This window comes from Brassica napus, chromosome C4 (assembly GCF_020379485.1).
Source record: "Brassica napus cultivar Da-Ae chromosome C4, Da-Ae, whole genome shotgun sequence".
Classification (NCBI taxonomy): Eukaryota; Viridiplantae; Streptophyta; class Magnoliopsida; order Brassicales; family Brassicaceae; genus Brassica; species Brassica napus.
Genome location: NC_063447.1, coordinates 58,314,477 through 58,339,801, shown reverse-complemented (window position 1 = coordinate 58,339,801; position 25,325 = coordinate 58,314,477). Strand labels below are relative to the sequence as shown.

The 25,325-nt window shown below is 34.1% G+C and overlaps 5 protein-coding genes and 1 long non-coding RNA gene across 7 annotated transcripts; 2 read left to right on the top strand and 4 right to left on the bottom strand.

The window, feature by feature from the left end:
• Positions 1 to 356: 356 nt before the first annotated feature.
• LOC125585632 (ethylene-responsive transcription factor ERF024-like) lies at positions 357 to 2,860 on the top strand. Its single transcript, XM_048755067.1, has one exon. The coding sequence runs from the start codon at positions 1,700 to 1,702 to the stop codon at positions 2,237 to 2,239; it is 540 nt and encodes a 179-aa protein (XP_048611024.1). The 5' UTR covers positions 357 to 1,699; the 3' UTR covers positions 2,240 to 2,860.
• Positions 2,861 to 2,906: 46 nt separating this feature from the next.
• LOC106391477 lies at positions 2,907 to 5,288 on the top strand. The gene is made up of 2 exons (XR_001278537.3): positions 2,907 to 4,845; positions 4,934 to 5,288. It is a non-coding gene; the product is annotated as an uncharacterized LOC106391477 (long non-coding RNA).
• Positions 5,289 to 6,325: 1,037 nt separating this feature from the next.
• On the bottom strand, positions 6,326 to 8,190 carry LOC125585631 (UPF0481 protein At3g47200-like). The gene is made up of 2 exons (XM_048755066.1): positions 7,265 to 8,190; positions 6,326 to 6,983 (listed from the first exon to the last, which is right to left on the bottom strand). The coding sequence occupies exons 1-2, from the start codon at positions 8,030 to 8,032 to the stop codon at positions 6,411 to 6,413; spliced, it is 1,341 nt and encodes a 446-aa protein (XP_048611023.1). The 5' UTR covers positions 8,033 to 8,190; the 3' UTR covers positions 6,326 to 6,410.
• Positions 8,191 to 9,123: 933 nt separating this feature from the next.
• LOC106447328 lies at positions 9,124 to 11,829 on the bottom strand. The gene is made up of 3 exons (XM_013889223.3): positions 11,035 to 11,829; positions 9,659 to 9,839; positions 9,124 to 9,578 (listed from the first exon to the last, which is right to left on the bottom strand). Exons 1-3 carry the CDS (start codon positions 11,668 to 11,670, stop codon positions 9,154 to 9,156), a joined length of 1,242 nt encoding a protein of 413 aa, XP_013744677.1. The 5' UTR covers positions 11,671 to 11,829; the 3' UTR covers positions 9,124 to 9,153.
• Positions 11,830 to 18,022: 6,193 nt separating this feature from the next.
• LOC106447329 lies at positions 18,023 to 19,625 on the bottom strand. 2 transcript variants are annotated; one of them, XM_013889224.3, is made up of 4 exons: positions 18,950 to 19,625; positions 18,634 to 18,744; positions 18,472 to 18,552; positions 18,023 to 18,369 (listed from the first exon to the last, which is right to left on the bottom strand). In XM_013889224.3, exons 1-4 carry the CDS (start codon positions 19,247 to 19,249, stop codon positions 18,286 to 18,288), a joined length of 576 nt encoding a protein of 191 aa, XP_013744678.2. In that variant the 5' UTR covers positions 19,250 to 19,625; the 3' UTR covers positions 18,023 to 18,285. The 2 variants fall into 2 exon arrangements, with proteins under 2 accessions (XP_013744678.2, XP_013744679.2); XM_013889225.3 differs by having other exon boundaries at positions 18,023 to 18,360.
• Positions 19,626 to 21,449: 1,824 nt separating this feature from the next.
• On the bottom strand, positions 21,450 to 22,651 carry LOC106395202. The gene is made up of 4 exons (XM_013835713.3): positions 22,229 to 22,651; positions 22,023 to 22,133; positions 21,783 to 21,863; positions 21,450 to 21,713 (listed from the first exon to the last, which is right to left on the bottom strand). The coding sequence occupies exons 1-4, from the start codon at positions 22,556 to 22,558 to the stop codon at positions 21,651 to 21,653; spliced, it is 585 nt and encodes a 194-aa protein (XP_013691167.1). The 5' UTR covers positions 22,559 to 22,651; the 3' UTR covers positions 21,450 to 21,650.
• Between the last annotated feature and the right edge of the window lie 2,674 nt (positions 22,652 to 25,325).

Here is a 25,325-nt window from a genome sequence, read left to right as displayed (position 1 = left end):
TGTTTATCACCTCTGTTTGTATCAGTTGAATAGTTTTTGAGCTACTTGCAAACTTATAGGTTGGAATCCTTTTATATTGCCATTATTTTTTATTATGTAGAAAGGATTTACCGACTGCTTTGATAAACACACTCTAGCTTTTAAGAGTAGTGAATATATCATATGCATGGAAATTATTACAAGACAGTTCATTACAGATATAATTTTCTCCAAATCTAATCTAAATTAAAACTTTATTTTTTTAGATTATCTGACCGACCGATGTTCATACATCTCAACTCACTTTTATCTACAGACAATTGAGCGTGTTATACTAGTATGTATGAATCAGATTGGACTATTTCGAGTTAGGTAGCTTGGTTGACATATGTATCCAAATTGTCAGGAAAATTTACTCGGGCGACTTTTTAAATAAGACATAGTTGTTAAATTGCTTTAATTACTACAACACTATACATGTTTGATTTTCCTTTTGTAAAATATCATCGAAATCATTGGTGTTCAACCTCTCAACTCAGATGTAAAAAATGTCACATAGATATTTGGCAGCAGCCTTGTAGATCAAGTGTCAACCCGCACACACCAACGTTCAGTACATGATAGAGAACAGTTTAATAATATATATGGTTGATGCGGACAAACATTCCACGCTATACCGACACGTGATGTGGATTTCTTACCCTTATCGATTTGACATGCTTCAATAAGAAAAATCTAGAAAATCTATTACAATATTGTAATGTTTAGTGGAGTGACAAAGCCTCAAAGAAATTGACCTAAACAGCGATCACACAGGCACACACTAAGTCGTTCTTAGCATTTCTTAAACACTTTTAGATATTGTGATTATTATATATATATCACTCATCAAGTCAACCCTATATTCATTTCCATGATGAAAGAACCATTAACCACCAAAGTAAGCAATACATGTATACATTAAAGTCTGATTATGATTTTAACTGAAGAAGTCGTAACTATACTACAGCACGGAGTAGATATAGCAAAATATGTGGATACGTTGATGGCTATAAAGATATAGTTTAACCTCAAGTAAATCACACAAACTAAACAAAAATTACTCTTACACAACAATGTGCTTGGAAACATGATTTACTCTTTGTTTCACCCCCCAAAAGTTCGATAAAACAAGTTGAAGTGTTAACTACATGATTTTGTTCAGTAGAATTAACCCATGTAAATTACATAAAACTATTATGCAAATTTTTTTATAACCAAGCTAACACATTGAAGCGTTATTAATTTACCTCAGTTTATTTTAAGCAAAAGTACAAGTAGCCCAATATCTAATTAAGTGATGTCAAGATCATGACAAAACATATATATTCATGAAACTGAGATGAAGAAAGCGACCACTTTAGATAGAAACATATATACATCGGCGACTTATTTGGCCGCCACCCAAATAACGCGATTTTACAACCAGTGAAGCAATTAAAATATGTCTTTACAGCTTTGACTTCATCACCTCCGAGCTGTTATCAATCCCTCCCAAACCCTAGTCTCTTCATCCCTAACTGGTTTGCACTTTCTTCACTCTCTTTTCTTCACTCCTCACTACTTCACTCTTCAACTAACTTAACTGCCCCCCACCTCCATAAAATGGCATCAACCCCTTCCTATCATTCATCAAACACACCACTCTTCAATCTTCAAAACCCTAGTTCTCATTGTCAATATGCCAGGAACCTCCAAAGAAAATGGTGGCCGCCACCCTTTGTACAAGGGAGTGAGGCAACGTAGGAACTCAGACAAATGGGTGTCTGAGATCCGTGAGCCGAGAAAGCCTAACCGTATCTGGTTAGGAACATTCTCCACCCCGGAGATGGCGGCAATAGCCTATGATGTGGCAGCTCTAGCTCTCAAAGGAACTCAAACGGAGCTCAACTTTCCAAACTCAGCTTCATCTCTCCCTGTCCCAGCTTCCATGTCTCCAGGAGACATCCAAGCCGCAGCCGCTTCCGCGGCCGCTGCTTTTGGTGCTGCTAGGGATGCGATTGTAAGGACCAATAACACCAACGCTTCGAGCAGTGTGGAACGGAGTAACGTGAATACAAATGGATACATGGACGAGGATTTGATATTCGACATGCCTAATGTGCTCATGAATATGGCTGAAGGAATGCTTCTCAGCCCTCCTCGTCAATCTATCTTTGATGCTGCTTCCGACGCTGATGGTTACACCGGAGGAGACGATTACTTGTGGAATTTTCCTTGATAACAAAATAAACTAATCATTACGATAAATAACTATGTGATTTTGTGTGTTTTTATATATTATATAATTATATATATATGTATGAAATAAAGAGATGGTGTCTAGTGATGCATTGCATGCATGGTTAGGCCCCGTTAAGACCGTAAGAAAAGGTCGTACTGTATTAAAGTTTTTCTTTTTCCTTTAAACTATTGTCTACAATCTAGTTTGATGTACTTGCAAATGTAATCACAGTCAATGACTTGACTGATACTCAGTTGCTTTATTTTACCGATGGACAAAGTTTTCATAGGGGTTGGTAATAATAGGTGATGTAACTAGTGTTTGTTATTAGATTATATCATTATATATATCCCTTTTACTCTATAGCTAATTTCACAGCAGCATGAAACAGTTTTGAACCGTGACCTATACAATTTCTAGATTTTTTGTTTATGAAAAAAAAAAAAAAAAAAACAGCCTTCACTCTTCAGTGCCATGGAATAATTCTTGTTGTAACATATATTGACCAGCTATTGTCATGAAAATGACGAAGTTGCGTTGACTATAAAACCCATCCTCTTTCTTAAAGCCAATAGGATGATCGGGACGACTCTCTCCTTATAGTCAGGTGGAAACCCCACCCCCCCCCCCCCCCCCCCCCCCCCCCCCCACACACACACACACTTTTCCCTGAGATGAATCTCGAACCATCAAAGCCTTTCTGACTAAACCTTATATCTCGTATAAGAGGTAATTTCAATTTCGATGTAGTTTTAGTTTCTGCTTAGAAAGTTTAATGGAAAATTTATTAATAATTTTTACATAAAGTGACTTATTCTGAAAAAGTAACTCACAATATGCACTTTTTTCATGTTCATGTGTATATATAACTCTAGCAACCGGGTACAGAAAATATTTGCAACAATTCTTTTTTTGGTTTAATTACCTGAGGATGCATAGCTAGTTAGAAGACTGAAAAAGGTGCTAAATAGGTTTGGTGAGGATAACGACACACAAGCTGATTATTAATCTTAATCTAATCATAACCTTGCTGATTTTTTATTCTATGACTTATATTGTATAAAAGTCTATTTGAGACAGAGATATACTTAGCTTTATTCTGATCAGTTATATGGTCCATTCAACATTGATAAAACATTTTTGTAGTTTTTTAAAAGAATTTATTAGTTGACAAACCTATAAGTTGGAATTTATAAACGCGGAATGCAAACGAAGAAAATTTGATTTCAAAAAGTAATCGATAATATTTTTAAAATATTAGAATTTCATTTATTTTTGCATACTAGTATAATCCTTTTCTCAAAGTTTAGAGAAGCTAAAGTTAACTACACAATCCATCCGAATTTGTAGATAAAAGAGTCAAAACAACATACGCTATGTTTCCAGACAAATAGCTTATATAACTTAACACTTGACACAATTAGAACACTTTGATTTGTGTGGAAGAAATTGATGATAGGATATAGTTTTTTTGGAGAAATTCACTTGAAAATCCTCCAGGCTTGTTCTCAACCGTAAACACAAACACTTGGCAATTACTTCATCCTTATCCTTTTCAGGTTCCTTGGTTGAAATCAGTTTGGTTCAGCAATCCAAAATATGTGTTCCTACATTGGTTTGGAATCCTTTTGTAACACATTTCATTATATCTCCTCCTTTGGAATTTTAGAATATTGTGGGTTGGGTTCGCTCTCCCATTCCATGTAAAAAAACTCAATTGACTTGACTATGCAAGCTAATCCTCCTAGCAGTGATTTATTACTTATGGAAATAAATAAATTCAAGACTCCTCGCGTCAACACCATTGAGTCATTGACAACCAAGTGAGAGAAGGATTGCCTCAGCAAAAGGAACAAGCCGGGAATGTACCTACGAAAGTGCTCTCCAAGTTTGGTTTGACTCACGATGAAGACCACAAGATCATCTATAGTATTTCAATCCAAGCAATTTATATTCTCTGAAAACTCTTGGTAGCAAATTCTCACTCTTTTTACAAAATGATTTTTGGATTTGAATAAATTAACATTTTTTTTTAAAATCCAAGACTCGATAATCCATCTCCAAACCGGCAACTCGTTAAGTGAAGGAGATTCAATTAATCCCAAGGGCTAAACTTCTAGGTCTGGATAGAGAAACTCTATCTAGCATAGACATCAATAATTTCTTCACACATGGAAGGGAAATCAGCTAACCATCTTTTCACATGATTCATTCACTGCTTCACGGATGGTGGTTCTTATTAGGCATGTATTGATTTTCATTTTTTTTATTTTTCATTTTTTAGTTCAGTCTGTTATCTGAAATGTTTTTTACTAATGAATCAATATTCAAAATCATTGTACTTTGGATTCCTTTTTTATCAAAGCTTCTACTTTCTAAATTCTCTGACTGTTCTTGGTTTGTAATTCCGTATGATGTATCTCTTTTTTGTTGAGAAAAAAAATTGATGCATACAAATCATCAATATGTGCTTTTTGAAACTATAACAACCACGTAGCCCCAAGATTCGTGAACCCTTACAGGCCCATATATAGGCTTGAAGATAAAAGAAAATTTGCATACACTTTAAGAGCTCGACAAGAGAAATGAAGAGCTATTGACAGGTAAAGGTCTTATTCATTAGAAATTAATGAATGAATTCAATTTTCTTTTTTAACGGTCTTCATTTCTTTTATTTCTTCTCTTCATCAGCTTCTCCTCCCACCAAGATGTTAACCGTACGTACTTTGAACCTCTCAAGCTTTTCAATGGCCTCCTCAAGTAGACTGCCCCCTCGAGCGCGTGTCGTGTGAATATTAACGCCACTGTGAAGCTTAGATTTAATATGTTGAATCATCCCTTGATCCTCTTTACGATCTAATATGTTGTCTAGTCTTCTAGATTTAGAGACCAATGTTTTCTCACTCATTACTGCGTTTGTGTAAATCGAGAATGATTCACAAAATAACGATCTTGAAAGCAAAAGAAGGGAAATATTAAAATTTGTGTGTTTGTTTGGTAATCAATGTGTAAAATGTATGTTGGATTGTTGGTTTATGTGGTTATATATTCAGCTGGGGGCTTAGGGCTTAAGGCAAGCTTTAGAAAACAAAAGGAAAGGAATAATAAAACGACGACCGAGTCTTCTTCGAGCGACTTGGCCAAAAAGAAATATCAAACATAGATACTACAGACGTTGAAAATTGTAAAGTCCTTCAGTACTCGGATTATAAATTTTGAGTTCCCCTCTTCGCACGTTCTTCTTTTAAACACCACTTAAAATGATTATATAAATATTAATATAAAATAGCATACATCCAGACTCCAGTCGTCCATAGACTTCTAGATATTAAAGTGAGTATAAAAACTATATTTATTTTACATTTTTTTACTGATAGTTATAGTCTATATTCATAATGTATATAAAATATTATAGATAAAATCTATGTATTAAAAGGTAAATATTTTACATAAATGATTTTTTTTGTTTTACAAACACGAAATTCTTATAAATTTTGAAAACAAATCTTAACAAGGAAAATTAAATTTAATTATTAGCATAGAAACAAATATCAAAGATAGTAAAACTATTAGAAGTTTAGTTAAAATTAGGTTTGAACTCACTTGTACTTCTAACTATCCATGGTATATTCATTTTCACAGTAGATATATATTTATCAGTAACACATTATCACGATAAATGATATTTTCCGAAAATCGATATTTCATGTGGCTAAGAGCCATACATGGACCAGGTCAACTACAATCATACCAGAATGTTTTCAAATACAATAAAAATAAAAATAGGTGATATGTTCATCGTCGGTTATTACCAAAACTATGGGTTTTTCTACTCACTTTGATCATGAAGCCTGAGCTATCATGTGGAATCAGTTCAGTTGATCCACGGAGCAAAGAGGATCGTATAAATTTTCTATTGAATTGACCCTTTCCTACCGTCATGCTATCAAACATCTTGAATAGTTGTCATTTATATCAACAAAAATCTAGATGCAATCTCGTCTGTTTCTCAATAAAACAATAATTTAATTCGCTGTTCCATGAAAACTATTGTAATTAGATACACTCATTTCACCAATAAAATACTACTAAAATTCTCATATATTGTATATATGCCACTCAACCATACACAAACAGATTTGTTCATTTTCAATATATGAAATTAAATCTATCTTGGATAAACAGTGAAAATCGTCTGAACAATAGATAAGATCAAAAGAATAAGAGCAGCAAGAGCAGAGATAAAAGACCAAGGAGACCTAAAATAAGTGTTCTTGAGATCAGCAATTGTAACGTGCCAACTACTATCGTAATACTCATTCACTTCTATAAACAACTCTTTGAGATAACAGTTTTCTAGGTCGAACGCCACGTCTCTGCCTAGACTGTTCACGAACCCAGCGACCGCTGATTCTGTGCCAAAGTAGTTCTCTATGATTTTTTGTTCACATAGATACCCAACGTCTTTGTTAATGTTCATCAGACAGTCTAGTAATGTCGCGTACGTAGTGAAATGCTTTGAACACGCCGCGTGGCACTGCTCATAAGCCACGCAGTTCGGAAAGAAACTGCCCATGAAATCGTCGACTATGATGCGCGGCATCTCTATCGCTCCATGTCTGAATCTCACAACGAGGAAGCTCTCTTCGTCTTTCAGCTCCCTGATCTTGATCCCGGCTTGCTGGAGCTTCGATATACTGTGGATGATGTTGGATGGTGTCTTCTTCTCTGGTTTAGTTGTCTGTTGTTGTTGTGAATAAACACGAATCAAAAAAAAATTAGAGAAAAAAACTATTGAAACTGAGGCAAATATACTTAAAAAGTATTTGTATATTGATTATGTGAATGTATCATCTACAATTTTTTAGACTTATATTTACACAGTTTTAAAAACTAATATCCTTTTTTATTTAGAAATTTTTTTATTTCCTAATCATAAAGATATAACACCCAACGAATGTGGTTTTCTACTATCCGGTTTAAGTCACTTGAAATTTAAGTCACTTGTAGAATTAACGTTACCGGTTTCGCTTGAGGCTTACTATCCGGGATTAAGCTTGACCGGACAAGGTCAAGGAGGTGTTTGGCTTTTAGGTCTTTGAACCTGGCGAGATCTTGTTCTGGTCTATCCATAGTGTTGGTAAAGAACTCAAACGCTAGAGACTGTAAAGAAACGTTGCTCTCTCTTTCGTTATCGCTTCTAGTGAGGTCATACAAAGCTTCAAGAACGAAGAAAGGGATTTGATTCTCAAGACGGAGAAAATCTCTGGTGAAGAAAGGAAGAACCCAAGCCATGTTCACGAGTGGATCATCCTGTTGAAAAGGAACAACGTGGCTGACTTTACGAAACAGCTCAAGAATGAAACAACCGTCAAGAACCATCATCTCGTTGAACTCATCAGAGTCCATGTGGATTGACTCGGAGTAACACTCTCTTGCAAGTTCCTCAACACTCTTCACGGTTTTCATATAATCCTCTAGAGTTAAGGATTTTGTGTCGTGGGTTCGAGTGACAAGAGCATTTAAGTAACGCCATTTGTGTTCTTCCATCATTTTGAGCTGAGTTTTGCCTCGGTGGTACGGTCCCACCGACACAACTCGCGGCTCATAGCATCTACCGTTGGAATCAATCATGGTTTGAGGTACTCGGAAGATGGAGCAAGTTGATTTTCCCGCGGCTGAGCTGAGCAACCTTGGTGGCTCCTTCAGCTTCTTATGCATACTCTCAATGCGAATCTTGAGGAGGCTTTCTCCTCCGTCGTGTACGGAGGCATTTGCCGGTTGCTCCATTTTTATGGTGTGGGATTGATGAGGATGTAGTTTTGGAACTTAAAGAGTCTTTGTGATTTGTATTTTTCTCTTGCTGGTCCACCTGATCCTCACAGCTCACGTTATGGAGTCTAGTCCATAATTATTTCAATTTTTATTTTTATTTTCCAATGAAGGTTTAATTAGAAGCCATGACATATGAGTATATGACTTGGTCCATCCATATGATCTTTCGCCGCTCCGAAGTTTCTTTGAAAAAACTAGTAGTGGTATTTTTTGTTTTACTTTTAGAGATTATGTACACGCTCGAGAAAATAAGATTTCCCATAAACATCATATTCAATAAAAAAATTATAGAAGATATAAAATTAATATTATGAAGTACCGGTTGGTGTCAGTGTCACATAGGTGCCGATCTTAGTTTGCCACATTATTATCAAAACAACTTTGAAATATATGGTAATTTTAGTGCAGGAAACATCGTTAACTAGAAAGATATTTGTATGATGTACCATGTTGCGATCCTACACATGACTTACTGAAACTGTGAAACATATATCTAATATATATATATATTCATATATCAAACTGAAATCTAATTCGTTCTTGAAGAACACGCAACTCAGACGTGGATTTTTTAATCCTTCAATATGAGTACCTTTAATTAGGTTTAAAAGTTGGATAGCTATGATCCGGTTGGTTTGGAACAATACTCAACAACTCACATAGACCAAACCAAACAGAGATTTTGAATCCAGATACTAATATGGTGTCAATATGAGTAAAAGCATTAGATTACAAATTATAGTTCAGGGACACATCGGTGTGATACATGCAATGTTATTACTTCTTTTTTTTTTTTGAATTAAATGTTATATTATTACCCCCAAATAAAGCCATCTATGGAGAATTAATATAAACCTCATTAAATTTAACATTTTTCATCTTATCGTTGATGTTCATCTGTGGAGTATATTTCCAGTAAGAAAAATTAACGTTTTGACATTTATAATCGTTCGAAGGGACAAGAAATGAATCAAATTTAGGATTCAAGATATATAGGTTAATTCGGTTTATCAAGTCAAAGATATCTAGAAATATACTAACCTTCCTGCCTCTAATAAATTTCATTATATATATGTTCATGATTGAGAAGAAACAAGTTCGTGGGAAAATTCATCAATCAAGAACAAGAAGATGGAGAGCTCGAGATCAGCGACGGTCTCCTCCACTTCTCCACCGTGTTTTGTCCACTGTCCGGCCTCTCCTCTCATATCTTTCTGCACCACCGCGTCCACGTATACATCCGCACCCATCCCTACTCTCCATGCATTCAACATCATCCACTTCTCCTGCCTCTCCTCTTGCATGCATCCGCTCTCTCGAGCCATAGCTTCATTCACGTCCTCATATTCTTCATCCCAATCATATACCCTTATGTTATCGTCTTCCTCGCTCTCTTCACACACTTCTTCTTCTTCTGACATCTTCCCTTCAAGGTCTGCGGGCTCCAGCCCTGCTAACTTCTCGAATCTACGAAGCTTCTTGAGTAGCCGCCTTTTCGCACCTGTTTAGTCCAAAACACACCCATTTTAAAAACCTTTTAAAACGATTTTGGGACCAATACGTAATTGATTGTTTACTCACGCTGTACAACTTCAAAGCTGCACGAGGGGAGATTGAGATGGCCAGGCTCTTGTTGGTGGTGGTCCTTGTCGTCCTCTTCTTCCTCAAGAGGGTCAAGTACAGAAACAGGGCTACATTGTTCCTCTTCTTCTTCTTGTCCTCTCACTTTCTCCAAGCTCTCTGTCTCATCGCTATCTTCGTCCTGTTACAACTCATTTAATACACTTTTCGTTTCACCGTTTTTTTGTCTCTTACTATTTCTGGCTTTGGATCATAACTAATTTTAGCTGTTAAAATTTCTATCCATGAAGATTGTATTTTAAGCCCTACAATTGCATTCATTATTCTTCAATTATTTTTGAATATTTTTACTGTCAAATTCCTTATACTATAACCACAAGTAGGGTAAAAATTACATTTGAATCTGTGAACTTGCAATTTAATACTTCCCTAAAAAGAATGCAACTTTTTGTACAAAACCTTGATAGTTGTGGATGCTTACTTTGTTTAGCTATTTTAGCTAATTCAAAATTATATCCATGAAGGTTGTATTTTATACTATTCTACTCAATTAAATTTTTGTACCTTTTCCTATCATTTTCTTTGTACTATAACCACAAGTAGGGTAAGTTTTACATTTGAATTTTGTGAACATACAATTTAATACTTGACTAAAAAGATTGCAACCTTTTGACAAAATCTTGATAGTTGCTGATGCTGACTTTTTAAGGCAGCCTAACACAGAAGGTTTGGTTTATTTAAGTCTAAACCTACTGGATTAAAAGGTTGAAAATGTGTTTTAGGTGACTTGCCAGAGAATTAATTGGTTAGAAAACTTTGAAGTTGAACTACCTAGTGACTAATGAGATGCAATATTCGTCAGTGTGGAAAATTAAATGACTTAAGCAACCCAACTACACCGAGGCTCTTTGACATGTGTTCATTCGATGATTGGGGGGTATCTATCACTCTGAAGTAAAACACAAAACATATTTACCGTACTCCTGAAAAACTTACATGATTCAGTCATATCAACCAGTCATGTGTTTCTGCGTTAATCAGAAGATGTTTTTTTCCGGTTTTTCCATAGAATGTTTTTTACATTATATTTTACTGTGTGGTAATTTATGACTGGTATAGGTTATTAAGGAATATTTGAAAAAAAAAATCTAAAAATTTAAAATAAAATGTTGCTAAATAAAATTTTATTGTAATTTACCATTACATTTTAAATATTATGGTTTTATTTTGGATTTATAATTTAGCATTTAGAGTATAGTTTGGAGTTTATTGTTTTAATTTAAGAGTATTTTGCTAATATGGTATAAAGTTTAGACTATTATTAATTTTCAGCCTTTAGGTGTAAACCCATAATTAATTATGAGATTAGGACAAACCTCTGTACTGCGTCGCGCCGGAGAAGTAGCCGTCGACGTGAAGTGGGGGGTCCGGTGACCGGAAGTAGAAGGAGTTGTATGGAGAACGAAATGAAAAGGGCTCTCACAAAAATACTTATCGCCAATCTCAACCAAACGCTCTCGACTGCTGCTACTCCTACACGTCGGTTCCGACAAAACCGCGTTTCTATCAGCGTTGTCCAAACGTGGTTTCCCTTTAAGGTTAGTCAACCGCTTCAAAACAGAGCCAAACATACCAAACGCGTTTCCTCTGTCCCGAGCTCTGTTCTTGCTCTTATTATTCTGCTGCTTCTGAATCCTCGCCGCCGCTTCCAGTAGAATTGCGGCGGTTCTCGCCGGAATATGAAGACCGTCGCGAACCTTCTTACTCGCCGGAGACCGTAGCTCAAAGAGAGGAGACTTATTAGCATGAGTCGCGAAGAAACAAGAACTCTCGCATGAGAAGAAACCATGAGGCAGAACGGCGGCGTTTTCGGACTTTCGTTTCTTGACACGCAACTCAGAGCAGCCCATCTGAGACCTAAGGTCGGAGATGTAATGGTTGAGATGAAAAGGCTCTTGGTCATCTTGAAGAAGCTCGTGTAAATGTTTCTTCTTCTTCTTCTCAGCAGCCATGGAGACAAAGATTACTTTAAACTTTTATTCGTTCACTTTCTTTTTCTCTGTTCGTGTGGAATTCAGAATCATAGAAATATTAAAACGAAGTAAGCTTTTTTGCTCTTTCTTATAAGAAAGAAAGAGAGATGAGAAAGAGAGATTTGGTGTAGAGAGTGAAAGATGAGGGACAGTTATAGACAAAGGGTAAGACATTGGATAAAGAGTCAATGCTTGGATTTGGCTATTTCCTAGCTTCTTGAGAAATAAAAGTAAGAAATACAGTTTTCGTCTTTATATTCTATCTTTCTAATTTTGAGATTTTTCATACCTCAGTAATAAAAAGATAGACCTCCACTAGTTCAAAGAATGTGCTAGTAAATATTTAAATTCAATGTATTATTTAATTTATACCCGAATCATTTTTTATATATCTGATTCTAATATTTTTGCATATACTATTTCATTATGGTAGTAAAACTATTGTTTTAATAAAAGATACATATTTAAAATTTTAAACAAAAAGACATCGGTTAAAAAAACAAATCAAATTGAGATTAAGAACAATAGGTTAAAACCAAAATTAATTTATGTTGACAGAAATATATAGTATCATTGAATAAACGTTGTCGACTAAAACAATGTAATCCGTTACATGGTATCTAGATTACCATAAAAAAGTAGTTTATGTACCAATGTTAGAATCAAGTATGAAAAGGCAAAATTTACTTGTTTAGATATGAATTGAATAATATATTATAAGAAATGTAAAAATTTACTAGCACAACATTTAAATTGGCGTATGGTCTAACTTTTCTGGAAGAAAAAAAATCCACATTGAATTATAGTCGACATGAGTCTTCGTGCAAAGCTCATTTTGTTTATTAAAGAAAGTTTAGTTGGCATATTATTTTCAGAGTGGGCCTTAAAAGATTCCTGAAAAATCGAGATTACGTGTAAAATTCAAAGAGTATTGGTAGTTACTAGGTGCTGTCCACAGCCCTATTTATTTCTACAGCATCAAATTCAGAGCAATCAAGCTTTAAATATTTTTTTGAAACCACAGCTCTTAAAATAACCTACAGCTGTACAAGTGCTCTGCAGAGCCAAATATCTAAAACAAATTTTTAGTGCTTCCATAAAATTCTACAGCAATAAAATTTAAAGGCAAAGCAAAAAATTTACAGATTTTTTTCTACAGCAAAAAATGCTAAATTATAAATCCAAAATAAAACCATAATATTTAAAATGTAATGGTAAATTACAAATCCAAAATAACAATAAGTTCAATAAGAATTTGAACAGCCAATATCAGGATCTGATATTGGCTGTTAAAAAAAAAAACTTTTTTATCAGCCAGAGAATTTCGACATATCAATAAGTTCAATCAACTGGATTGTATGTAATGTTTTCATGCACTCGAGTAATTTAAGCACAATCAATTTCTCGTCATGAAAGAAACAAATTATGGTCATGATTTATGTACGTTCGGTCTACCTGTTGTAGGAACCAGGAAGACGAGAATTCAGATTATGGTTTGTTCTTTTTTTTACATGTGTTGTGCTTATGTTGTGTCCGAATCTATGACTGGTATTTTCTATATTGGTAAGAAAGTAGAATATATAATACAATAGTATAGATGTAAGTATAATCCACAATGCTACTCAACGTGTGTTAAGACAAGAGAATAAGATTTTGAGTGGAACTTAAATTATAATCTTCTAACAATTTCTAAGGGACTAATTAATTTCTATATTTTCTATATCGTAATAATATTACATTTTTTTCAGTTTATCATTCTTTTAGGAGCACCATTTTGCTACAATGCAAGAGATAGTACCACTATAACATTTTACTGAGCTATCTAACTTTAGCTTGGAGTAACGAGATTTGGTTTACGGGAGTATACAAAGTTCAAACAAAATTTTACAAGTTAGTGTTTAATTTTCGTATCATGCATATTGAAGTCCATATTGAATTATTAAATACTAGGGTTTCCATCTTTTTATATAAATGGACTGACGTTAACTGGATTTGAAAGCAATTAAGATATGGTTTTAGTGATAACAATATGATTGGCACTTGACGTAATCCCTAATCCGAATGTATCTTATTCAGTGATAGATAGATAATTAAAGAGGACAAACACCCCATGTTCTACATTTATAGAACGTTACCGGGCTTAACACGAAATCTATCTTTAATTATTTATTTCAAGACATTTCAAATAACAGTCGTCGGAATTTTAACTTATACTTATTTGGAAAATAGAATCTAACGATGTTGAAATCAAGAAAATAAATCATATACATAGTATATAAATCAAGCAAAATAATTTGTACCACACCTATTGAATATGAATATAATAACGGACATTATTCTATTTCGTCTTCAAATAATTTCTGAGTAATGAACAGGTCTATTTTTGTCGTAATATATGTATGATTATTATTAAAAAAATTATTACATTATCTTTGATCATAACAAACCCAAAACAGAAGCAAAATACTAATTTATTAACTAAGGCAACTTGTTGGCAACTACTAATCCAACGACTGATTGTCATTCGTGCACACGGGTTCATTTGTATACGCCTCCTCTGAGTCGTATCTCGTATATAGTCAACACGTGAATTATATACACACAAGGTGTTATGCGTATAAATCGAATTATTTTCTCCTTGAAAATTGAAATTATACTATAAAAACATGCATTGGGCAGGACCAAAAAAGGTTCGCACCATAAATGAGATAAGAAAAGTTGTAGGCTTTACAGCTGGGGTACTCCCTTTAATTAAATTCTCAACATCTGTGGACTTTAGGTTAACATATTTATATAGTATATGGACCGGTGATATTTCTCACTATGGTCCGACCTATAATTTCAGGTGACACCAGCTACAGTTTATTTATTGTTCAGTTTTGGCTTGAAATTTTAAAATGGATTTGAAGAGAAGTCGTGGAATCATATGTTATATAATTGGTTTTACTGTTTATCCACTCATACCTATTTTCAATTATTGGCAAAGCTGTGTATTTAATATATCGTTTCTGCCTCACTGTGAATGGTTTTCATAAAAAGCGAAGTCCACTAATTACCACCACTTATATAAAAATAAGTAATTGCAATTTGGCCATATATTACTGTACTGTTAAACATATAAGGAGCAGCTTGTAGGGACACTGTTTGCTCTGGGGTGCCCCCATCTCTATATCGTAAGGTTTAATTAGTAGTAACCTAATCCACTTGAAATATATAAAACCGAACAAGAAATAAAGCTATACTGTATTAGCTAACAGCTGATTATTCTGGTTAATTGCTTGTTAATAAGCCAAAGCTACCGGAGCATGCAGCAGACAAAAGATTTTGCTGAACGCGTGGACCGTAAAAAAATGACACCGTATAGGTTTTGTCTTTTAATAACTAGTTTTATTGTTATGACAAAACTGTGTATTCGACCAGTAAATTAATATATATATATATTTTTTTTTTTGATAAAAAAATAATATTTTCCCCAGACGTACCATGAGATGTCAATTTATGAATATACCGACGGGTTTTATTTATGTATGTACTTATTTAAATATTGCAAGAAAATATGTATATAATAATTGAAATTTGAAAACATAGTAGTACGTATTTTATTTTATTTTTGAACATTATGTACTACGTATGTAGTGCGTAGTTTTTTTTCTGAGAAAAGACTTTCAAATGTAATGTGTAGTTCACTGCAAGTTTACGTACATTAATTAACTCATTAACATTACATTTTGTTAAACGAACCCCAACGTAAATCATTTTGTTAAATGAAGCCCTTTAGCTTTTTTTGTTAGTATCTAAAACTCAATTATGTTTATAGCGTACGTTGTTATAAATAAAATATCACTGGGCGTGGTAGACTAGTGGTTAAATGCATATATTGGTGTTGTTGTAATACCAATTCGAAACTCGGTGAAAAAAATGTTTACAACGTGTTATCAGTATCGACAGAGACTGGTTCTGGTCCAGGGAGAATTAAAACCCAAAGTCCAAAATCCTTATACTTACCTAAAAACATTGTTATAAATGTTTTTTAATGGCAAACGGCATGAGAACGTAGAAAAGGTTGATTACCAAAAGAAAAAAAAACTCTCTAGTAGCATCTAAATAATATTGTGTTTAATAAATGTCACACAAATTGTTTTTCGTTAATAGCTTTTATTTAAAAAGTTAAAAATACTTTTATATAATTTTGCGTTTAGAGTGATTAGGATTTAGAATTTTAATATTTAAAGGTGACACGGTGTAAAGTTTGCAGTTTGCAGTTTGAAGTAATTTAGTCATTTAATATATGTTATTTTATGAATTTTCAGGCTATTTTAACGATAATCTTAAAAATGAGCAATTTTGAAGATTTGCCCCAAAATAAAATAGAAATGATTTCCCGCTCTCCACGTAAGTCGTAGAAATTAGGAGGACCCTTTCATACATACGCGACAGTCGTTTTTAAAACGTGTAAATGGCTATTATAAATGTACACATGCATACTTTATATAAAATATATGGCCTATTCAAGAAATCAACTTTATTTTGAAATTATTTGGAAACCAGCTTTTGCTGGCATCTATTAATAACTACGGTGTGCATGTACTTGATCTGCAATTAACCTACTATGTTTTTGATTGTTCTCTCATCACTTAAGTATGATTGTACTTAATCTCCTTCTATACTTTTCTTAGTGTTATCTTTTTAAAGAAAATCTAATTGGTGGCTATAGTAATGTTGTAACTCACTAGTATATAAATTAACACAAGAGAGAACTCCAAATACTCAAGTTAAAGCTTTTTAAAACAGCCGGAAAGTGGAAAAAAAAATGGAATATGTAGTACTCAATGTTTTCTACAACGCTAGTTTATAATGTAGTATATAAATAGCCATCAATATTGAGTGACAACATGTTTTATGAATTTTAAATGAATGTAACACTATCAATCATTCAAATTAAATGAACCTTATCCATTGTTCCTCAAAATTTGTTTTGCCATTAGATTGGGACCGTTGCAGGTTTCTTTCTTAGCATGCATCCTTATCTCCATGCTCCTTCCTTAAACTACCATGTCCATTATTTTACCCAAAAAAAAAAAACTACCATGTCCATTCAATTGATATTAAATGTTATTTAATAAATATTTGATTTATTTAGTTTTGAAAGAAAAAAGGTTATATTTATTCTTAATGTAGTATTTAGAATAATAATAATCAAAATTTCATTAGTAATAAGAGAGAAAGCATTAGGCAATATTATTATGAAAGTACTTTTTAAGAAAAATACTTTATTAACAAACAATATAACGGAAAGTTGTAATACAATAGCTTTTGGATACAAATTTGGGATTAACTCGTATCTACGGATACTAAATAGTCTACATTCAACTTATAGCAAAAAACTATAGATCTGTAAAAATGATCATGGCCTAGTTAACCTGTTTTGGGAATTATTATTGACTAGACGCATTGTAGCCCAAACTATATAGACGGTCTACTGACTCTAATTTATTGGATAGTCCATGCATAAGACATTGATAAACATATAGAATCCATTCATCCTCGACGTTTAATTTTGGTCCACATTTAAAATCATGATATCTTCAAGACTTAATGCTGTATAAGATCATTTGTGAACTATCTGTCTTACCAAGAAAAGTTTCAAAATGATTTGGGTTTCTTACCATCTCAAGGTACCTTTATACTTAATTTGTTCTCAAGTAAGTCGAAATGTTTTGAAGTTTATATGAAAAATATTCAGTGAAAAGTTTGTCTAGAAGAGAGAATCTTGCCATCAACGTAGCAGCCAAATTGCCAATAAATTAGAGGCGGCCAAAGCATAAGGTCATGAGATTCGTTCAGAATCCTAAGAACTAAGGTGCCTTTTGACATGAGTGTACGTTGCCTGTAATAACAATGTGATATAAAACAAAATCATACTTCATTTTTTTCTTAATGTGGTGGCAACTCAACATAAATGTTAAGAACCACTATATATATTTATGAAATGATCTCGTCTCAAAATTTCCATGGTTATATAAATTATAAGTTGCAAATTGTAAATAGACTATAGTCTTTATTTTCAAGCGTGGGGTTTATACTCAACTGAAATGAAACATGATAGTTTCTAATCCTTTTGATTGAGAATAATACATTTTTAGCTAAGTGACAATAGTAATCCAGGAGTTCTCACCTAAACAACTATGAGGCCGTTCCGACAGCTTTAGATTCAAAAGCGCACGCGAGATACACTTGTCTTTTGCAAAAACAGTTAAAACAATTTGACATAATATAATTTAAATTCTTGGAAAAAAAAGACAAATTCAAAAAAAAAATACTGAGAAGCAAGAACATAAGCAAAAATAAATTCACTGTAACGAGTTTCAGTATCCTAAATAATCTCCCATTTCACACTCCCTAACTTGGTTAATCAAAAAATAAGACAACCCACAAATTTTACAAACCAACCCCCAGAGATTTTTCAAGCCTAACAAAATAAAAATCACCCACAATCACACATGTTACAAAATGCAAAAAAAAATGTAAAAACTAGGTACATCACACAAAGAAACCAAGCCGACCCTAAAACCCAATTAGTATCATGAACCACATTCACACGGTTTCTTCAATGCTCTTGCTCAGCTCCTCCAGCTTCTTCATCCTCAACTTCTCGCTTTCTCCTACCAACTGTTCCATCTCCCCAAGGAAGAAAACCAAACACCATTTATGTATAACATGCGATAAAACAATAAACTTCACAAATTAGGAAGTTTAAAGATGAGAAAACTCGAAACTAACCTCCATGAGTTTGGTGATCAGCTGCACTTTCTCCCTGTTCTTCTCGTTGAATGTATCAAGTGCTTCCTTGTATTCCCTTTCCTGTTTCATCAACGAATGCATAGTTAAAGTTTCTGGCTTTAAAGGTCAAATCTTTGGTGTGTGTTTTGTGTGTTTGTGTACCTTCTTTTGAACGGTGGAACCTAAAGGTTTGAGTTCTTTGTTAACACTATCAATCTTCTTACGAACCACAGAGACTTCCTTCCTCATAGGATCTGCCATAGACTCAATCTCCTGCATTATAAGACCCACAACATAAAGTAACCATCTTTACATTAACCCCATCAAGACACAAACTGTTCATGTCCAAAAAGTCAAAACTTTGACCAATCCTAGATCTTGAAAACAGAGCACAACAGAACAGAGGAAACAGAGTATCCAAATCTCTAAAGAAACGTAAAAGGAGACAACTTTCTCTAGCGAGAGAGTAGAAACTAACCTCGCGAAGGGTTGAGAGTCGTCGGGTTTCTTCCTCGACCCGACCCAACTGAGCCTGGATCCGTTCACGAACCTCCGCCCTCCTCTTCTCGATCTCATCCTCTTTAGCTCTAAACGCAGAGAGAGCAGAGCGAGTCATCTCCTCGTCTTCTCTCGACATGTGGCTGCTGAAACTCAAGCTTCCCGTGTGCAGCACCATCTCGCTTCTCTGCGTCTGCGGCTGAGGTTGAGGAGGAGGAAGCTCCGTCGTCGTTGCGGCGGCGGCGGCTCCGGTTGAAGCTCCGGCGTTGGTCTGAGTCATCTTCGGTTTCTCCTTGGTGTGCTTCTTCCTTAACCCAAAGCAGGAGCTCGAATCCTCGGTGGAGTTACGGTGGGGCTCTTCGGGTAACCCTATTGTCGCTGACTCGAAGAAGAAGGCTTGTGTTGTGTTTTAATGGCGGAGGGAGGCGTGTCTGGATTGTAAGTGGTCTTTGTGTAAAGGTGTGTTTCTGTGTGTTTGGTTTTAAATGATTAAGCACAGCGTTTAATTGCATTATTAACCTAATCTTATACTTAATCATGTTATTAGTCGTCTTACGACCGTTTTTTAAGGAATCGAGTTATTCTCTTGTTAAACATTTTTAATTAAATGGAATTGAAATACTATCTGTAGGAAACGAGAGGGTTGCCTCATTCATGCCTGTAAAGCAAAAGCAGGAATGTGCCACTGCATAAAATAAGAATAATACTAAATTGTTGATGTTATTTTGGAGGGTATACAATTTTAGTATTTTGCACTTGTTAATACTTTATTTTAGTAAAATAAGCAAAGCCAACGCAATGACCTAATCATATGTCAAGTGACAACCATGTCCGACCAATCATCTGTGGAACTTTTATTGTATTTTTTTTTTAGCATACCTGTAGTTTAGAGTATAATCAAATGTAAAATATTCTCTTGATAACACCAGAAACCAAAATATCTTTAAATCGAATTCTAGTCGAATCACTTTTATTTGGATTAAACAATAAACGTCATAGCTGTGCATACAAAGCAAGCACGACTCATCCAATCCTCTTAAGCTTTTTATAAAATAACTTACCCACTTTCCATCTCATCAAAACAAAAACTACATGTTTATTAATCTAAGGCTGAAGAAAACCCAAAAACATAGTTTCAATTAAAACAAAAAACTAGTATTGAGATGCATAATATACCATTAATGCATGTTTATTCTAAATACATCCCGTATATAGGCTGCTTCTTAACTTCCACAATATTTACAAAAAAAAAGAGAGTATTTTCTCCACCTTTTGCTCCATTTTTGTCCTACAAAGGCATTGATATTTGTTTCTAGTCTCTAGAGCTAATAATTTGTATACAAATCATTGAGAATTTTTGGTCTCGTGTCCTGCCATTGACTTGACCATAGCTATTGCGTCCAAAGACTTCAATCCATTGCCTGTCAATTATAAATATATTTCATTCTACACGTTGAAAAACTACACGTCAACTCATCGAATTATATTACCATTCACCAGTAAACAAAATATTGATGGAGCATGCTATTTTCGAATTGAGAAAATTGTAACTAAATATAATGCATAACTAAACAAACGACCACAAATTACGTAATTATAAAAAGAGAAAAAAGAGTAAGACCGCATCGTAATAGTCTAGTAGTTTCTACTGGATGAAAAGTTGTCATGTTGGTCTAGACGACTAGACCATCCTTTTCAATAAGAAATTGTTAGCTCTTCGTGTGATGAGATGGCGTGGATCTCTAACTTCTAATCTGGCTTGCCTGTCACCGGTAGATAGGCTTTCATGACATTAGTCGGTTGGTTTTTGGTCTCCGGACACCTTTGGTTAAAGAAAAATAACTCAACTAAAATGGAAAGTAGGCCACCAAAAAAGATGGAAGTGTGGACATGATTCGGCTTAATAATATGTCCGCTAATTGAGTGTTAATGGGTCTTCATATTGACAGCTAAAAGCATTCATTGGGCCCTAACAAAGGTTATATTGTGTTCAAGGAGATAAATATTTGTGTGGTTTATGATTTAAACGCCATGGACGAGAAACTTTTGGTGCGTTAGTGTCGTATAGAAAACTCTTATAACAAGCCAATCAAATGGATGACCCATTTGTATTTAATACGTGTTAAGTGAGAACATTCTGATGGCAGTCTCTCGAAATCCTATATACTATGCTAGTTTAGATGGCTGTATCCCATTTTGGTTAAGTAATTTTCGCATCGTTTATGCGAAAACACTTGCTCTTATATACCAATCTGTGAAGGCAATGAAAACTTTCTCGCTTGGTTTGGTTCCATTTGATATTGAGATGAACAAATAATTTGTACCTATGTGATGACAGATGACTATGTGTATGTATTTATCGACAAGGTCTTAATAGGATATAAGTTGTATCGTTAGCTGGACACTAATATTAAATTCGTTCTAAGCTACATTGAAACTTAAATAAGATAAATTTGTTTGTTTGCATGGGAAAGACGACGTTATATGAAAGGTGCTGTGAAGATTTGTGTAAGAATGACAACTTTTTTACATACAAGTATGCAATATTTATAAATAAAAACACACCCACAAATTTCAAATTTTTACAAAAGAAGAAAGAAGATACATCATAATTCACACAATGAACCAAGACCCAAGTAAGTTCTTGATTGATCTTTGTCATGCATGTGTGTTGTGATATTCTAAATGCTCTTGCTCAGGTCTTCAAGCTTCTTCAACCTCAGATTCTCGCTTTCTCCAGCCAACTGTTTAAAAGAAGACCATTAAAGCAAAAATAGACAAATAAATAACTTGGATAAAAGCACGAAACTAACCTCCATGAGTTTTGTGATCAGCTGAATTTTCTCCAAGTTTTTCTCGTTGAATGCATCAACTGCTTCTTTGTATTCCCTTTGCTGTTTCATTCCCATTACAAAACAAAACAAAAATTTCATGCGTGTTTAGGGTTTAGGGTTTAGTTTGGTGTTAAGCTAAAGTGAAACTGAACTATCTTTCTTTTTTTTTTTTTTATCACAGAGAAACTGAACTATCTTAAACGAATAATGGTTATTCACCTTCTTTTGAACAGAGTAACTTAATGGTTTGAGCTCTTTGTAAACGCTATCAATCTTCTTGCGGACAATCAAAACTTCCTTCCTCATGGGATCAGCAAGAGATTCAAGCTCCTGTACAAAACACACCCTCATCATTCATCACACAACATGACGACACAAGTTGGTTCATAACGTCAAACTTTATATTTAAGAAAAAATAAAGAAACCTCGCGGATTGTGGCAAGGCGGCGAGTTTCTTCTTCGACCCGACCGAGCTGAGCCTGGACACGTTCACGAACCTCCAGCTTCCTCTTCTCGATCTCACTCTCTTTAGCTCTAAACGCTGAAAGCGCAGTACGAGTCATCTCCTCGTCTTCCTTTGACAAACAGCTGCTCGTGCTCAGGCTCCTATTAAACATTATTATTTCGTTGTTCAAAGGAGGCTCTGCCAATGCGATGGCTCCTGCTCCGTCTCCGCCGTTGGTTTGAGACTGAGTCATCTTCACCTTCTCTTTGTGAGTGATACTATTTGTTTTGATGATTTCGCTTTGGAACATCTAAGTCTTTCACGACGTATTATAAATTTATAATGGCCGAGCCAGCTATGGGGGTGTGATTGCTTGTTAAATTTAGAGTGAATCATTATTTTGTTGTGGAAAAAATGAATCATTATTTAATGAGACTATTTGCCTTCTATATTTACTTATTTAGTATATACTAGAAAAGAAGACAAATCATATTAAATAGGATGGATGATTGGATAGGCCAGAATTAATTTTATAAAAAAAAACTCTCGTGGTTTTTCTTTAGTATATGAGATTTACGATTAAGATTAATATTTGTTTCAGTTAAGACGAAAGGTATATGAAAAATCCGTAAAGCATGGGAAACAAAAATGATGTTGTAGAACTTGATTAAATAAGATAAGTAACATGTTCTCTCATCGTGGCATAGCATCGTGTCGCATGAACTTTTATTTAGCTTTTTCTTCTAAAAGAACGTTTAAGAAGAAAAACTGATTTTTCATAGTTTGGACAGAAGAAGGCTAGAAAACAAAAGTAGAAACGTGTAAATGTAAAAAATAAGAACACTATATTGATTAAAACAGACGGCATGTATCATGTATATGCAAATACTACGTACAGATCACTAATTAATTTATAAATTTAGAGAAAGCCAAAAGGACCGAACTACGTATACCAAGTGCCACCCAGTCCTAACTAACTAATGTGTAAACTTTATTGGTTATGGTTGTCTTTTCTCCAGTTAAATATACATATAATACAAACAGCTACAAATATTCAAACATAGGAATATCATGACAATCTGACAGTACATACAATATGAAGTTATGAACGTTGACAAAAAATATACAATATGAACTTGCTGTTAAGAGTCATCTATACTTCACTTCTTATAACGAATCTTATGCCACGGCCAAAAAAAAAGGATGTTCCCTCAAATACAGTGACATCATTTATACATTCACTAATTGCATCACCACATATATAAATCCTATTTCGACGACAATGGAACATCATCACCCTCTACTCACTAAAACAAGTTATACTGACTTACTAGAAGGATGGAACAATTTATACTGACATTTTTTTTACGTTATGATAATTTGTTACTTAATAATTGTTTTTACGAACAATAGATGAGTGAAAACAAAAACAAAAAACAATCGCCCACTTGGTGAGAAAGAAACCCGACCCCTTTGATGGAGGGAGCATATTCAAATGAAACAAATCTATAAACTATTCGTGAATATGTGGACAAAATATTCTTAAAACGTAAAAGACTAGGTTGATAATACAACGTAGAAGAATTCGGCTGTGGAAGGAGCCAAACAGAAACTTCCAAACATTTGAATTATAATTGGACGTTTATAATGATAGCTCAAAATGTGTATCCTAAGCATTAAACAACGGTCTTATTGTGGATTACGACAGCTTCAATAGTAAAATTATATTGTGGACTGGGCTATACAATGCATGTTCACTTATAAACCATATGCTCTGTGAATGGGCTGAAAATGACCACTCATTAGCAATCCTATACTCTTAAAACCCAAATAAGCTTTTATAATTCTATAAGCCGGTCCAGATCATATGGTTTACGTCCAAATAAGTTTTTACCATATGGTTTATGCTATCATATCATATGTTTTTGGCTCAAATTGGTTGCTACACAGAACATTAACCTTCTTGAGTCAATTGTTCTGTAATTGTATTCGAGGCATAGATTGAATACGACGCATAACATGCCGCAGTTTGACAAAAAGCTCGGATGCTAATGCAGTGTAATTTTCACTCTCTAACCAATATTCGTAAAGTTTTCAATCGAAGTTAATATTCTTTTAACGTAGTTTATGTACATCTAGTAGTGTATTTTCCAAACAGTGCGTTTCAAAATCTTAAGTTTGACGTTCGCTGATATATAGTGAATTAGTTAACATGTTTTTGATCCTTGATCTTGAGGAATTACGGGTCTAATACGTTAAACCTTTTTGTAAAACAAAAGAAAACAAAATTAATGTTCTTTTTGGAATAAATGCACATGATAATTTTGATTTATATAACTCTCAAGTAGAGCTACTAGATGGTCGATCTCTTTGGGAAACAATTTGTTTTTTTTAATACTACACAAAACCATTTACAAAGATGAAGGTAAAGTAGTCTTTGCATTGGATTCTTTTTAGTTTCTTAAAAACATAAATAAATATCAAACTATTAAAAGATCACATGTTACAACTTTGCATGTTGACACGTGCGGTCATGCCCTTAGATACCTTGTGTCATGTGTGTGTATGCTCTCACCAGAAAGATCTATTCTTTACTTTTTGTTTCTTTTTCTTCTTTCAAATTATTAAAAAACAGGTTCTGGTCCAAGTTTGGTAATAGCCTTTCTTTTGTGTGTGTGATTAATTTATATTAACCGATAGTCGATATTAGGATTTACATTTACAAATCTAGGTATCTGCTTAGGTAGTGTTAGTAAACATAAATGTTACGCCTATTTCTTTGCAATCACGTGATTCTACTATATATGAATGGCATCAAAAGTATTAGTGGATCGCTAGAAATGTTTCCAGGCGTCTAGATTCGTTTTTCTCTAATATCATATTTTAAAACACTTGAGAAAGAGAAAAAAAACAACAGCAAAATTGTAACTTCAAAAGATGAATCTCGGTTATTAGTTTTGATAAAATTGAAATTCTTTACTTTACCAAACTCGAAGAAAAAAGCAAAGAAATAAAGAGAGAGATAGAATAATAAAGCACGTGGGATCACGTGAGGCCTCGCGTGCCGGCGTGACTTG